Below are 16,643 nucleotides of genomic sequence, written 5' to 3'. Positions count from 1 at the left end.
AGCCTCTTGATATTAGCTTGTGGTTATGCCTTTATTGAGATACTTTCCTGAAACCATTCGGAGTTGTGGAAATGTCTCATGTTTAAGCCCACTGTGGTACTTGTATCATTGTGATTTGTGAAAAACGACTTTAAAGAGATTTAAATGATATTTGTGTGCCTAGTCGCGAGTGGTGCCAACCGTTACGCTAGCACTAGTACTCCCTCTTGTGTTAGTGTGGGTGCTAACAGTGAAGCTAGCTAAGCTAGCTTACGGTCACTGTAGTCAGTGATTGAGGCAGAGTAATACAATTAATTTACAGTTGAAAATATGTTTATAAACAGATATGTGTTGCAGTTAAAAACATAAATTTTGATTAAAAGTAAGTTCATAATGAATAATTGTGTTTTCGCTAAAATACTTCCAGTGGGAGGTTCAGTGGTGAGCCAACCTAAAAACAATTGACTATGGACAGGATGGAGGATGGTGTGGCCAGCCATGGGATCCACTCCAGAGATCATCAGACCATTGTTTCACTTCACATTCTCTGATTCAGATAACATAACACTACAAAACCTACCCGGGTAGTCACATGAACAGCTGCACACATACAAGACAAAAGGACTGAACTCTATCTTTAACACAGAAGAAGGGACACTTTTGTTTGCACTTTATTTTTTTTGAAAGAGCTCTATTTTTTTTCATACACTGCCAAACAATTCTTGGGACTGAGAAACTACTCTAAAAAATTCTACCAAAAACTGAAAGCAAATTATCCAGCAAAAGGACATTCAAAATTTCAAAGATACCACAGCTACCACAGAGACAACAGATTTCATGTCAGGGTTTGTTGCAAGCTCCGCCATATTCAGAGAGGCTTGTTTATTCATGAGTCAGATGTGAATTCTTACAGCATTTATTTACATAAACATGTATACATACTGATACTCTGCCTACAAGGGTTAAGCACTACTCTATGATTTTATAGTATTTTGCCATGAGAAACAGTGATGTCGCAGAATTTCTCAGTTCGTCAGGGTAAACAAACAACCTTCTCAAGTCTGCCTGTCTGTCTCAGACGATGAGTCCCTCAGCCAGCTGGAACGCAGGAAACAGGAAATACCCTCCCCTTTTGCAACAGTGACTTCTGAGGAGTCCTTGAGCAAAGCGCTATATCTGCTGGTTAATAACATACACTATTCAATCACAAGTCATTTCAACCAACCCTTTTTTAATTGCAAGATTTTGTATCAGTCACCTCAAAGGACTTACAATAAAAACAACATTGCAAAGTCACAGAATTAAGCTACAATCTTGAAATAGTTAAGTTAGTCTGTGTGTGCATGTGTCTGTTAATCTATACAGTCATTTGACACCAAAAATACACATGCAGAAAACTGTACATGGCAGTATGTTTATGTTCATGTACAATCAAAAAGCAAACACAACATCAACATTACAAATAGTCAATATTTCCCCCTGAAACAGAATGAGTGTTAAGGGATGAAAGGTCGATTATAATGAAGTGTTCAAATAACAATTATTTCTGATCTATAAACTGCACCCAAACCCAAACAAAGTAAAGAAACTCCAGCACCACTGCTGCAAAAACACTTATGGGAGAATGTTGGTCAATAGTAAGGCATATAATAGCATCAGAAATACAGACATCATTATCATCATCATCTTTCTCACACACAAAAACTGTATAACATATACACATTAGTGTTAGATAATGCATTAAATCCTACAGAGATAATTAAGAATCAAAGACATACATCCCCAGTAGAAAATGAAATGAAGAAGAGGGAAACATCACAGCGCGAATTATGATTTCTGTAGAGGCACAAACAATAATTATTTATGGGATTTCACCATAAATGTATTTAAACTTTTATCCTGAAATGCTGCATTACATTTGCACAAGCTGTCCAATATAACAAAAGAGGTAATAATCTGCTGTTTCCTTTTGTTTTAAGGTGTACTGTAAGTAGCCGTTTGTTAAATGGCCCAGTTGGACACGATTCGGTTTTTCCAGCACAAACTGAGTCAAGCGCTCATTTCCTGCGAACACACTCGTCATGATTTAGATTCACTGTGTTCCATTAGTGTTATGGCTCATGCTCGCTGGTTTAAATCTTTAACTTCAAGGCTGTTTGACTTTTTATACTCTTGGACATTTTCAGGGAAATGAGCCAATAAAACAATGCTTGAGAAAGTTAAAGTGGTATCATGGGAAAAAGCTTTGTTTGGATTAACACTTCCAAGGTGGTTGTGTTAAATGTTACAGCTTTCTGAGGTTAGACCATGATAGAATTGACCATCTTTATTTATGAGATGCAGAACCTCCCACATAGTGATACCTAGTCCACACCATATACAGTATTCCCCAATCACTATATTGCACACAGTCATACACACAAACAACCAACCACACATTAATATATAATACACATTTTGGCTTTGCACTTTACACAATTGTGACTTCAACAACCTTGAGATTTTATTATTATAATATCTTTACTGGAATTGCTTACGGGAGTTGTTGAATTACAGCGACTCCTATCAGTATTGTAAATGCGCCAAATAAGTCATGAAACAAAGCACCTCAGTCACAAACCTCCGTGACATTACTGTAACTGTATCTTCGTCGTGATGTGCCAGACAGAGCGGTGACTACAGTTCCCCAGAGTGGCCAGTGATGAGAGCTGATATTTTGAAACATGTTAATTAGATACAACGCTTTAATAATGTGTCATTTCAATCATTTTAACACTGATTTGCACATTTAAGTTATTTCTAATCAAATAATTATTGGTAAGGATGAGTAATTTTTAACAAAGCCCTGAAATTTCAGGATGCTGTACATTTTGTGGCTGGCAGTGCGATGCAGATGTGTTAGCTATTAATACACTGTATTGTACCTACAGTAAAACTAATGGAAGGGTTGCAAATACCCTCATCCTTATCTAGTTGTCATTCAAACTGTCTATACTGAAGCATCAGAGCCATTTATAGTTTTATTACATGCTCCACAGGAAGACATGTTTGTTCCACAGTCATTGCTAAAGTAATTGCTCATTCTGTGTGCAGCGATTGTCTGATTTAGTGAACATTATTTTTGTTACAGTACAGAGCTGGCTGTTTTACAAGTTAACACAGTTTTCCTAACCATTTAGAGAAAATATAACGTGTTTGAGAACCTCAGCTCCCTCAAAGTTACATATATTTTACCTTTTCACAGCAGCAAAATGGTGTCAATGTCACAATGGAAAGGCCACTAAAACACACTAGAGGCTAATGCTAAAGTCAGTCTTTGAAACAGTGAACTGTGACAGTAAAACTCCATTGACATCTAATATTGAAATAAGCTGCTTTAAGTGGAGTGGCAGCTGCACCAGGCAGCCAATTCTGGTCGTAGAAACATCATTTTGAGCCCAACAACATGTAATGCATCATTGAGCTAATTACACCTGCTACAACAACACTGTCATGGATTTGCTGAAGTAGTTTTTCAACTGGATTTTGGCAAAATTCACAAGCCTAAAATACAGAAATACAAAACAAAGCAAATCAATGTCTTAATTATCTCACATCCTCACCCTAATAAATTGTCCTTTGTCCTTCATTTATTCTATCATGCCATGTAGGAAATGTGTAGCTGACCCACAGTTTTTACAGATTTGTGGTTTTCGTAATTGATCAAATAAAAAAAAAATATCAAAGGACAGAATTAAAAAAACACTGTTTGAATTACTTAACAAAATACAAACACTATTTTTCTTATTTGTTGTATCTCTTGTGACTGTACAGTTTATGCCTCTTCTTCCCGTTTCTTTCAACTGTAAATCTAAATGTGACCTGGTGTTGACCAACCAGCAGCCAGCAATCAGATATTTTCACAAAGATCATCATGTCTCTGGCTCACTCTGTTGTCAGCTGCAGGTCATCACAAAGGTAAAGGTCGCCATCTGGCTTCAGGGAAGCTAAAGTGGTCAAACTGTCCGTGGGATCCATCAGGTGATATGAGAGCGACGTCTCTCAGACATCTTGGGGAATACCCTGGTCTCTGCAGCCTGAGGAAGAGCGAGGGCAAAAGAAAAAAGATGTTTGACTGCTTGTAAAAATAACCATTGTAAACTATTATCTGGCTTTTACAGCCTCAGTTAAGAGGGGGTTTTAAACAGCTATATTCAATTACACAACATTTATTTTGAACTTTTGACAGTAATTGCTTTTCTCCGTTTCATTTACATGAACAAAATGAAAGCAGAGAGGTTGGCAACAGACAAAACAACAGCTAGTCTGAGGCATTAAGAGCTAATGCTTTGTCAAGTACTGGCTGGGAGGTTTAGTCCAGCTTCTCCCAAGTGGCAAACAACACTGGTCTGGCTAAATTTGTGGTTTCAGGTAGACTTAAACTAATTTCATCAGTGATGCACAAGAAGAACTTCTCTCTTGATTTTAAAGGCAAAGGAACTGACTGACTACTATTAGCACTATAGAGCAATGTTTTGAAAAGTGGGTCTCCATTTTGTTAGTATCACGTTCACATGTATTCAGGCTCCATGATGCAAAGTCCTGCTCATGGTTTCACACCATTCCACTGACCAACAGTTGGTGGTGGTAACAGTCCAAGAAACTGAGCAGTGTGCCAACAAACCAACTTTAATAAAACCACACAAATCCACAAGGCACCTTTAAACAAATCTTTTTTTCTCTCGCATGTTGATACACCTCTGGAAATAGCTAGTAAGTGTATCTTTGAAATGTTTTCTTCGACAACTCAACAAATACCACCCACTGATGAAGACCATGGGATACCGTTGAGAGCTTGTAAACTAACAAGTGGATTACTATTTCGAAGGTCAAGAATGGACTTTGGTGCTTGAACTCCTGAGATTTAGGTCGAGTTTGTTAGGATACCAAACATACTTTATAATTCTTGTACAGCCCATATGAAAGATCCTGAGAAAGTTATGAATAAACGTTGCCTAGGAAAAAGTCTGGGAAATGTGGTTATTTGTTTTGGCGTACTCGATATCTATGTTAATTTTAGCCAAGCTGGCTGTTCATAATGCCTGTGATATGCTTATACACAATTTTATTAACTCTCTGGGAAACTGTTGATAGTAAGTGAAAGAAAAAAGAAACACCTACCATCAGAAACTTTGGTTCATGAAGAAGGAGAGCAGAGGGAGGAGAGGAGAGACAAGAAAGAGGCAGTTAGTCATGATTTTTTTATCAGTTTACAAGCACTCTGTGTATTTGTGAAGCTGACTGTATTGCAGTAACACAAAACAGGCAAAACAGAGCACTCGAGGAACTCTCAAGGAGAAAAGAAAATCTGATCTGACCTCGCTTGATTCAGATACATTACATGATCAAATGAACACAAATACAGTAACACAACCTCCAGTTTAGGGGATCGATAAGCAGAAAGAGATGGAGACGGGAAAAGAGGTAGATGGGTGAATGAGTGAAAAACAAGAAATGAAGATGAAACTGAGGCGGAGAGGGAGACTGGGGGGCTGGCAGAGAGTGGGAGGAATAATGTGAGCGAGAAAGAGAGGGAGCAAGGATACAGCAAGATCACATAGGAACGATCATTAGATAGAGAGAGAAAGGCAGAAGGAAGGCGATCAGTGGGAGGAGGATAATACTGTGATCATTAGATAGATGGAGAAGGAGGGGTGTTTGTAGAGATGGAGATATAGAAAGAAAGAATAGATTGATCATATGCAATACAGGCTCATTAAAGAGGAACAGAAAGACAGAAAGGGAAGGAGAAAGCTGATAGATATACCACATTATCAGAGTGAATCATTGCATGGAGGAAGAAAGACAGAATAGCTCAACAAGAGCCTAACTCCCAAATCTCCAAAGACATGTATTGTGGTGATGAATAGTTGAATAATAATTGATCGTAGAAGCAAAGAGCATGCATGATTTCAGCATTACAATCTGGCCTTCTGCGCTAACGGAAAAATGGTTTTCATATGCAATATAAATATTCAATACACTGCTAACCGTGAGCGCTAACAGGAGTATGGAATTTAGCAGCAACAATTGAATAAGACAATTTTGCCCAGAGGCCTGAAAAACAGTGGGGAGCAGTGAACAAAAACACACCAGGGGGGGTGCTCACTCCCACACACACAATTACTGTACCTCACACACACACACACACACACAAGGGCTATTGCAGGCATGTACACATTTGGATGCACACGCAGGCAGCAATCACCTCGCGTATGCACACTCACACATACACAAAGAAGACTGTGGTAAAACAAAGGCTGCCTTAGTGTAATGAGAGAATAGCGAGTGTGTGTGTGTGTGTGTGTGTGTGTGTGTGTGTGTCAGCACTTGTTCATGCATCAATGCCTGAGGAGAATACACTACTTTCTAACAGAAATGGCGATAAAATTACCCAACCTCTCTGCCTCTGCGTCTACTTCTGCTTCTTTTTCTTTCTTCTTTTCTTTCTTTCTTATATCAGATATTTCTGCAAGAAACATGAGCTGCTAATTTCCTCATTTAATGAACACCATACTTGTGGATTAATATACATTGAGTGTATAGTGAGTATTTATGGCAGCTCGACAATGTATGTGCAGGTCAAAATAAGCTACAGTGCACATCATAATTATTATCAGTCGAGTTATTGATGTGTTTGGGCAATTTGAAAAAGCATGTGCGCTCCTGAATATGTGACAGATGTGTCAAATATGCTGTCTTTCTCCCTGCAGGTATTAATTTATAATATTTCAGTCTGTAAACTCATGAAGATTGAACAGGCTTTGACCATAGACTGTATAAAACATGGATGTAGCACCCATGACGTCATCCATTGGTTTTGGGGAGTCGGTTTTGTGACCAAACCATGGGCATTTGAACTGCGCCATCTTGGATTTTAGTGAGAGTGTACTTTCCATATTTGGCGAAGAGGCAGTTACTCTACGGGTCAGCTGGCTGAGAACCCGGCCACTTAACTCGGAGCAACCGAGCTAGCCTAAGGCTAATCAGCTAGGCTAACAAGCTAAGCGGCAGCTACATCCTCACTGCTGAAATCTACAATTCCCCCCTTGGCTTTAACACTGTAATTGCTGCACGGTACATGTGAGACAGACAAAAGAAAAGGTAAAAAAAAAAAAAAAGAAAAAGAAAAAAAAAGAGAGGGAGAGAAAAGTGAAGAGAGCAGAAAAGAGGATTGTTAGCCAAAAAGATCAACACAGATCGACAGGTACTGACTTGCCAGGATGACCATGTCCATTCCCCAGAAGATGCTCATGATCCATCCAACCATGATAACAGCTGTCAGTATCTGGATCAGGGCTGCCGCCACATTGAGCCAGAACACACAGCACACACCTCGCTCTGATATCAGCTCACTGCGAGCTCCACACAGCACTGTGAATGCTGAGATAAAGGTACCTGTGGGACAAAACCAGCAAAACATCTTGTTACGAAAAAAAAACGCCAAAAAAACTACAGTTTTTTTTTTTTTTAACAATCATGATGTGGTACTTTTCTATCTTTTACATCAGTGAATCTGACTCAATGATGTGTTTAGCCCAACATGATAAAAGACTTTGAAGGACGTTTCCACTCTGCTTAATTTCCAATGAGAGTGCCAGACGTCAAACTCCAAACTTTCCAATGAAATAAACCAGAAGAGACACGTGCTTTCCTCTAACGGTAATTGCTCATGCTAACATGCTGACAGTGACCGCTTGCTAACAAACTGATGGTTAGCACGTAACGTTTACCATGTTGACCATCTTACGTTAGCATGTTAACACTAGCTAATTGTCACGAACACAATGACTGATGTGTGATTCATGTTTAGCGATGGAATGTGCAGGTACTGGATCACCAAAGTTTCCTCCCCTCAACGCCATGTACTGTATGATTTATGCATATACAGTCCTGTGGGCAGTTGCAGACCCTGAGTTATTGAGCCAGTGTTTAAGAGGCCGCTGTTGATGAGCGTCTGGTCATGGCCACAGCGGATCTGTGCCTGCATGCCTGCATGTGCCAGTCCCTAGCATCACAGACCAGCTGCAGGTTTGTATAATTGAGACCATTTTTAATTCTAAACATGTATGAAACACGTCAGTTTACATTCAACACCTCGAGCATTCAGACTGTGTAAACAGCCCCGATTTGATGTGTGTATTTCATTGCATTTCAGTGGTGGTTGTTGATAAAAGTGTCAGTAGCATTTCCACTCCCTCATTTAGTTAGTATTTATTCAGAAGGTCTCATTGAGTATAAAATGTCTTTTATAAAACTGTCTGAAGGTGAGGTGTTTTCTTAGTTGTTGAGTTAATGAAGTCTAAGAAATGTATTCATCCAGCTGATGTTTAGACTTTTTGTGCCTTTCAGTAAATACTGAACTGAATGCTGCGAATACTGTATGTGACACAAAAAAATGCCTGGTGGGCGTCGTGTGCATCACAGCCTTGGTCCTCCTCTTTCTGCAAGCTACATTTCTTGTCACATTAGAGGAAATGAAATAGCAGTTCAAGACGAGCAGGTGGAGGGAGGGAGGAATAAGAACGGCCAGCTGCACCGTGTTTCTCAGGAGCAAGGAAAGGCCAGAGTCAACTCATGTACAAGTTAGTTGCTTGTAACTTTTTCTCCCTCAGTCTGCTTCTCTGTTTAGCTCTCTGTCCACTTTTATGTTTCCACCTCTGCTTCTAATTAGCTATAAATTAGAAGGTAAATTAATAACTGAAAGCACTGCCTCAATGAATCTTTTTACATAAACACAGACATACCAGATATGCTCAGTGTGTCCCACAGTCTCTGACAAATCTGAATGAACACCATAATATTTACTTTCACATGGCCTACACTGGCCTTATCTGGAACGGTTTCCAAAAAGTCAAGCTGTGGAACAAGCACAATCCCAGAATAGTACGCAGCCCCAGAAAAGTAAAAAATAAAGGGCAGCTTATACATGTGGAAAAAGAGAGATGAAATAGATATTTACTTTTCCTTTCAAGCTTTTAGCCGATGCTCATTTCAAAGCCTCTCACAGAAAGAGCAACAGTGGGCTAAATTGAGCTTCCACCCAGAGCCGATATGGTCTGATCAGACAGAGAAATTTTCAGGTCGCAGAGGCCACACCCACCAGCAGATGCTCTGGCTGCTGGTGGAGCTGCCCACCTCCAGACATGAGCCATGATTGACAGCAAGCTGGTGGCTGAACGGTTACACATCACTTCCATCTGAGTTTTTGGCATTTAAACAGGATTTATACTGTCTGGTGGCTACTTTCAGTGTTTGTGAGCTCTGTGAGGATGTGTTAACAAGAAATGGAGATTTGAGAATCAACATGTACATTAAGGCTGCAAATAATGTTTGTTTTTATTATTGATTAGTCTGCTGATTATGATGATGATGATGATGATTTGCTGTATAGCAAATGTGAAAGTGAAAAGCAGCTGAGTTCAAATTGACATCCTCAAATTGTAGGTATTAATGAAAATGAGCAGATGTTTACATCAGAGAAACTGGAGCCAATCAATATTTTGGAGCCAATAAATATTTTAGATTTTTACTATAGATTTAACTCTATAATCTGATTATTTGGCCTCTTGGGTATGGAAGAAACAGGCTGTAAACATTGATATATTATCACCTTTTAGCTGAGATGACGAATGTGTTAGCAAACTGTTTCCTACTCATCATCCTGCCATCCAGCAGATACAGAGCAACATTAGCACTCATCTGAAGTTGAGATTCTGGCAACCCAAAGAATGTAAGTCGAATATTCATTCCCCTTTTAGCTTTGTTTTTGGAAACATCTCTCTCTTTAGCTGCTAAATGCGTCACTATGTTCACCAGCTGGTTGCTAATTCGACATGTCTGCCCTTTGCTGCCGGGCAAATAGCAACACTGGGTTTTAAAACTTTTTTTAGCTGTAAATATCTGCTTGCTGTGGACAAAAAGGACATGAGAGTGGTTGTAAAACTAAAACAAGGAACTGAAAAAAATACTAAAGCCCTTTAAAGAGTCGAGGAGAACCGTTAGCATTAGCATCAGATTACTATGTCTTCTCTATCCTACCAATGTCTCTTTGTTTTGTGAACAGAGGTAATGAAATATGCCAAATTACCACATGCTCTCTTTTGTAGATGTCACTCTACACCACAGGCAATATCAAAGCAGTAAAATCATTTAATTATTTCACTCCACACTTTGTAGCTCCTGACCTCTGACGGTGCCTTTCATACTGCTTGTAATTGATCAGAAAAAAAGGCCAACCATCAAGGAAATAGCCTGTTGTGTATGACTGCGAGGAGATGGATAAAAATAAAAAAACATATATACGTGCTCAACAATTCTCGACTGCAATAATAAAGGTTTAAAACATTTTAAACCCCTTTGTTACAAATCCACTCTAATATTCCTCCATGTGTGAACAGCTCTTAGATCCTCTATATGTTGCATGTGGGAGATCGTGTGTATGTGCACGTGTGTGTATGTCTGCGTGTCTGTGTATCAGTGTGTGTCTATGTGAGTGTGCCTAGATATTACCCAGACTAATGACTATAATTACACAGAGAACTCTACAGAGCACCCACTGGCAGTGTGGGAGGTTAATGATGGAGTGTGAGAGTGTGAAAGACAGAAAGAGAAGGAGAAAAAGGAGACATATAGGGAGAGGAAAAAACAGAAGGAAGAAGAGACAGAAAGGGAAAAATGAAAAGAGAAAGACAGGTGTGCTGTAAAGTAGTGTTGGGGAAGTTACCTGAAAAATATGATTGTTTACTTTTATTAGTCAGCACAGCAGATGATTTTAAAGAACTCAAAAATCAGGAGAACTGTATTAAAAGAACGAGATTTCACTCTGCACAGTTTTTTGGGCCCACAGAGCACAAGCATTACACACTTCCTTTGGCTGAGCTGGCTCACTCTGCTGACACATGAATGCCATGAAAATAATTTACTGATAAGGGTCATTGAGATGTCTCCTGTTTTATTGGAGCTCACTGATATTTGCAAGCAAGAACTGGTGTTTGATCAGTTTTTCCAGAAAAAGCTTAATCTATACACAGGTTGAAAATGCAGCCTGTTTCTGGGATTTAAACGTCTCTTCGGCCTTCATATACAAAAACATCAGGAGTGTTGGCAATGTTACAGAACAGATCATTAGAGACCCTAAACCATCCTGTCATCACTCGGAAATGTATGATTACATCTCTGGATGACACTTCTCAGCAGCTGCAATTTAATAAACAATATGGTTATGTTGTGCAGTGCTGAGCCCTTTGTAAGCCGTACAGGCATTCACAATGTGAGCAAGTGCTGATCAGAGTCAGGATGCAACACCCAGTGTGGGTGGTGACTTCCAGAGTGCCACAGAGCAAATGTCAAATAAGAGTGAAATCCTTTTCTCCGATCCTCAAACCCTAAAATGAACCCTTGAACATTTTCCACGTCCATGAGAATAATCATAACCCCAAAAGTAGACCCAACTCTAATCTACAGCAACTGTGACCTTTGACCTGCAGCTGGACCAAAATTAACACATGTTCTTCCTTTAGTGCTTTTTCCTAATCCTACTTTCATGGTGAGCCCATTTGGTCCTCGTAATGATAGAGTCCCAAAGCGTGCATACACACAGACACACAGAAACACAGACACGCACGCACGCACGCACACACACACACACACAAGCATCCGGAGGCAAAATGTCAACATGACCCAGTAAACTGATGCAGTGTCTCCAATATCGCATACCATCAATCACACACACGTGCGCACACACATAGACAACCCCACACACGTGACCTCTACCTCCCACACACTGAGGGCTAAATCATATATTCAGTTTAGCTCTCCATGCCAAAGCCTCTCACTTTCCAATCCTCTTATGGCAAAGATCATAACACAACTAGTGAGCTGTACTTTCCCTCACAATAAGTGTAATTATTTACAAACTAGCAGCTCATTAATCAGTTTTTACCACACGGATTAACCCTGTGGTTGTCCCCAATAGATTTGAACTCAATCCTCATTACGTTGCAGGGACAGTCCAAAGCTCTGGGACCCTAATGTCAGGCAGGATTAATGTAAAGTTAAAACAGACCTGGGAGAAGGAGATTGTCAGTTTGAATTCTCCATCTCAGTGCAGAGCTCTGGGTGGGGAAAAAAATGATCTGACCTTAAACACCAAGCACAAACAGTCAGCAGTTTTTTTCTTGTAATCTTAACCACAATCTTCTCTTCAACAAGCACTTTTCATTTCCGAAACTTAAACAAAGAAATCAACATTCTGTGGAACATTCTGATTTGCTGTCTTTCTGAGAGTAAGATGAGAAGATCAATACCACTCTTATGTCATTCACTAACCACAAAAAAGTAACCTTTGTGCCTAAACCTAACCAAACCTTAACCATAGCACTTCAAGATTAAAAAAACAGTTTTATTTTTGAAACAGCAATGTCATCTTGTTGATAGCAGTGTCAGATCACGTACTTTGTCATTTCATTTGGAGGACTTGTTGGCGTATATAAAATGTTCAGCAATTTGAAACATGAATGAGTTGTATTACACGCACACACTGTCATTTCATCAATTTTACTGTCAGAAAATGTGACTTGAGTTTTGAAAGCCCAGCGTGTTGCTGTTCAGGTGAGTTTTTCACGTGTCAGTGATCCAGTAACTGTTACTCTGCACTTAGGCGGTGTTATAGACACAGAAGCAAGACCAAGGACCCAGGTGCAATCGGTTGTTCTGTGAAAGTATCCTACATAATTTGTCGTACACTTTGTGTATGTGCGTGTGAGTGTGTATTTATTCACAGACCTGTGTGTCTGCGTGTCTGCAGGATATGGTGTTCTGCTCTGACTCTTGTCCAAATTCAATTACACATTTATAAATTCTATTTTGGCTGAAGGTTGAAGAGAAGAAGACGGTGTTTTCGGTCAGTTAGAACCAAACGGCACTGACACACACACACATGCATGCATGCATTGTGTTCATTTCAGTCAGCGTTGTCATGGCAACTAGCCGCATCTATTCAATGAAATGTCAAGGCATTCAGGCAAACCTACACACACATTCAAACTGTACACACACGCATGCACCTAAGATGAGGTGTTGCCTTGATGCTTTTCATGCTCGTTGGGGGTAATTTTTTATAAAACATGTCAAGGCAACATTTCGGGAAAACTGATTGTTTGGGTCCAGGTGTTTACAGACCCTGTTTTTTTAACACAGATATTTGTGACATTTTCAAGGAGTCAATAATTCAACATTTATTGTGAAGAGGTGGTGGCAAATAAAAGGAGTGAAAGTGTATAAAAGTGAGAGAAGAAGAAATAATGAATGAATCAAGAGGAAAGGTTTAGGATTTAGAAACCTTCATCAGCAGTGCGAGATAACAGAGACGGCACAAAGAGAAAGAAATGAGGGAGAAGATGAAGAGGAGAGGACACACACACGCGCACGCGTGCAGTGACTCTCTGGAGAGTTATGACCAACAGATCAGAGTCGAGGGGCGGGGAGGACACATCATAGGTTATTTGGTGATGGACTCAGTTCTGAGTGATTGCTATGGAGACATCAGTCTCACAATCTCTTTAGAGAAAACCATCTGAGTTTGTGTCATTCTCTCTGTTGATCTTTGTACTTTGTATCTCTGCATTTCTTTTTTTGGTTCTTTGCACAGCGCAATCTTCTCTTCATAAATTTCTACATGTTCTTCTGTTCCTAAAATAAACTCCACTTTATGTTATGTTTTCCATCTGAAACACTGAGCTAATATAGATTAGTGAAAGACAGCATGTGAGAGTCTGCATGTGTGTGAGTGTGTGTGTGTGCACAGACATCCAACCAATTGGAGGATTAAACACTGGAAATTAGAGGGAAAAGGTAGGACAGAAGGAAGAGACGTCCTAATTATAGAAAATGAGTGGGGTCCAAAAGTCTGAGACCACTTTCCCATTCACTTGAATGGGAAACAAATGCAGTGACTAATTGGGGAGGTTCCTACCCAAATGAAGCTGTATCTTTGCTGCAGAGTGGATCATCTTCTGTTTATCACTGCAGACTGGGAAAAAGCTAAATTCATGTTTCAGCTGACTTTGCAATGGTGACATTAATGTTACCAGAAAAGATCTAGCGAACAGGCAGTATCTCGCGTATGTGTGATGGCTGCAGTGTCATATTTTACAGTAACAGCTTGTTATTTGTAAAATACATAACAACATACATACAACTTTCCTGATACAACAAGCTATAAGCTGCCAGATTTGCAGGATGACACTGCAATGTCAAGGTTTCCACCCATAATAACGATGCAAATGTTGAGTCTACCCACAGTGATGATGTCTCTACCTGCCGCGATAATGTTGCCGCCTGTGATCATGACACCTGTGATGGATTTTTATACCCTGAGCGATGACATTTCTACCCGCAGTGATGACATCTACACGTCACATTTACAGGGTGCATCAGCACCTGGCAGACGGAGACTGTGTGTGTTTACACCCTGACACTCTTATTTTAACACAAAGTGTGAACAGGGTCTCTCACTTTCTTTCTTACCCTTTTTCTCACTCTTGTATACAGGCATACAGGAAAATACACACACATAGGCAGATTGAGAATGTCTTGTTACTGTTAATCTTTTTCATGAGTAAAAATAACTAAAAGCAGTTCGGGGATTTTTCTTTCCCAGACTAATTTTAACTTATCAGTGCTTGCAAACTTTCTATGCGACTTTTATGGTCACTCTTTATTCCCCACTGTTTTTTTTTTTTTTTTTGGATTTCATGTTTGTTTATCTTGTTGTTTGCTGGCATGCCTGCTTGCCTCATGCCTCTCCATGTCTGTGTGGGTCTTCCAGTTTCATGACCGCTCAGTATCTCATTTTGCTATTTTTGACTCAGTGTGTTTACCTTCTCTTACATTTGCTCTCTTCAGCTTTTACTGAGTAACTCAGCGAATGTGTTTTTTCTTTCTTTTCTACAGAGAAACACAGACAGAGAGACTGAGAAGTTATGGATCAGGAAAAGGAGACAGATGGTCCCTGGTTTTCTAGCTGCCTTAGGCAGGACAAATTCAGAATTACACATGGAGAGAGGAGGAAAGCCTGATTCCCAACTCACCAAGTCCAGGTATGAAGGTGTTCAGAAACAGACAAATGACAGCCAGAGGGAAAGGCATTGTGGGTATCGCAGCCCGCAGAGGTCCCTTCTTCTCTCTGACCTCCACCACCACTCCTCCGCCGGCTGTAGGGGCCCCGGCCATGGCTTTGGCTCCCAGAGTGTCCCCTGTTTTAACACGCCCCTGTTCTGTTCCTCCTTCTTTCTGTGCCATCTTCTCTTTTTCTCTCTCTATTCTATGAATAAAGACTAAAATTAGTTGGTGACAATTGGAGGTTGCTGCAGAAGAACTAGAGATTGTCCTACCAGTCCCTGTCCCTCTGGATTAAGATTATTAGTGATTCAGCAGAAGACAAAATTAATCAGTGGTGATTGATTGTCTCCTCAGAGAATTGGCTAAAATATTCAGCAGCACATGTCAAGAATTGGCTCACAAGTCACCACCTATGTCACATCCACTAGAAAATAAATGACAGCATCAACAAGTTGTCTAAAAGAAGCGTCAATCTATGCTGAAATGTTGAAGAAAAATGTATATATGTCCATGGAATTTATTCCACAATGAAAAAAATCCCAAAGTCAACTTTGAAACCCTTCAGACTTAATGATCCAGGGAATATTCTGCTGCCCTAAAAGCTTTTCATCAATATTCAAGTAAATTTCAGTCTACCCCGGAGAGAAGTTATCTTCAGCAGTTTTTCTGACAGATGCTGAAATTCCTCTGGAAAAGTCACCTCATACTTGTAGCTGTTAATGTCCAAGCAGGAAGCAATCTGAAGGGAAGTAAGATTTTTTTTTCTTCAAGACTGTTGACTTGTCCTCACTTAGATCCCTTCAAGTGACCACACACTGTCTCATCAGACGTCAGTGGTCTCTGCCATTTGTTCCCATGTCCAATATGTTCTTAAGGCAGTTCCTCCTTAAAATTGTTTGAATGTCTTCAGAAAAATCCTCAAAAGGTGTGCAGCACTTTTCAGCAATTTCCTCTGAAGTCACTTTTTCTCTTTCCTTTTCTTTCTTTCTTTCTCTCTTTCTTTTTTCTGTCTTTCTTTCCTTCTTTCTGGAAAATCACACTCAACCCACCCACCTCTCCAAGACAGAGAAGAGAAAGTGCATGCTACAAACCCCCTTTTTCCACTAGGTCTCCCTCTCTCTCCCTCTCTCCCTCTCTGTCTTTCTGTCTCTCCTTCCCTCCCTCCCTGCACTCCCCATCCTCTCTCTCCATTTAAAGGAACAGTGCACCAATCTAATCTTACAGTTCAATGAGATCACATTCAACAAGCCGTTATTCGGTGTATCAGATTCAAAGCTAATGCACTGAATGACTAAATGCATTCAACTCTCATTAAAATTAGTGTGTGGGATGAACATATAGGGCCCATGAAAACATTTGCCATAACTTAACACTAATATATTGTAATGCTGTTTCTGCACATTTAATGTATGCATTCATACATTTACTAGAAACTTACAAGTGAAGAAGCACTTGATGAAGAGAAGCAGATGGAGAGAACAGACATTATGAAAACATTTGCA

General features: G+C 39.8%; 1 protein-coding gene across 2 annotated transcripts; it reads right to left on the bottom strand.

Moving 5' to 3' along the window:
• Positions 1-941: 941 nt before the first annotated feature.
• Positions 942-16,213, bottom strand: stum (stum, mechanosensory transduction mediator homolog). 2 transcript variants are annotated; one of them, XM_041063717.1, is made up of 4 exons: positions 15,111-16,213; positions 7,234-7,416; positions 5,140-5,148; positions 942-4,055 (listed from the first exon to the last, which is right to left on the bottom strand). In XM_041063717.1, exons 1-4 carry the CDS (start codon positions 15,319-15,321, stop codon positions 4,021-4,023), a joined length of 438 nt encoding a protein of 145 aa, XP_040919651.1. In that variant the 5' UTR covers positions 15,322-16,213; the 3' UTR covers positions 942-4,020. The 2 variants fall into 2 exon arrangements, with proteins under 2 accessions (XP_040919651.1, XP_040919652.1); XM_041063718.1 differs by lacking the exon at positions 5,140-5,148.
• Between the last annotated feature and the right edge of the window lie 430 nt (positions 16,214-16,643).

The sequence above is a fragment of the Toxotes jaculatrix genome, chromosome 19, assembly GCF_017976425.1.
Source record: "Toxotes jaculatrix isolate fToxJac2 chromosome 19, fToxJac2.pri, whole genome shotgun sequence".
Classification (NCBI taxonomy): domain Eukaryota; kingdom Metazoa; phylum Chordata; class Actinopteri; family Toxotidae; genus Toxotes; species Toxotes jaculatrix.
The sequence above is the reverse complement of the archived record's forward strand: the minus strand, read 5'-3'. Positions and strand labels throughout refer to the sequence as shown.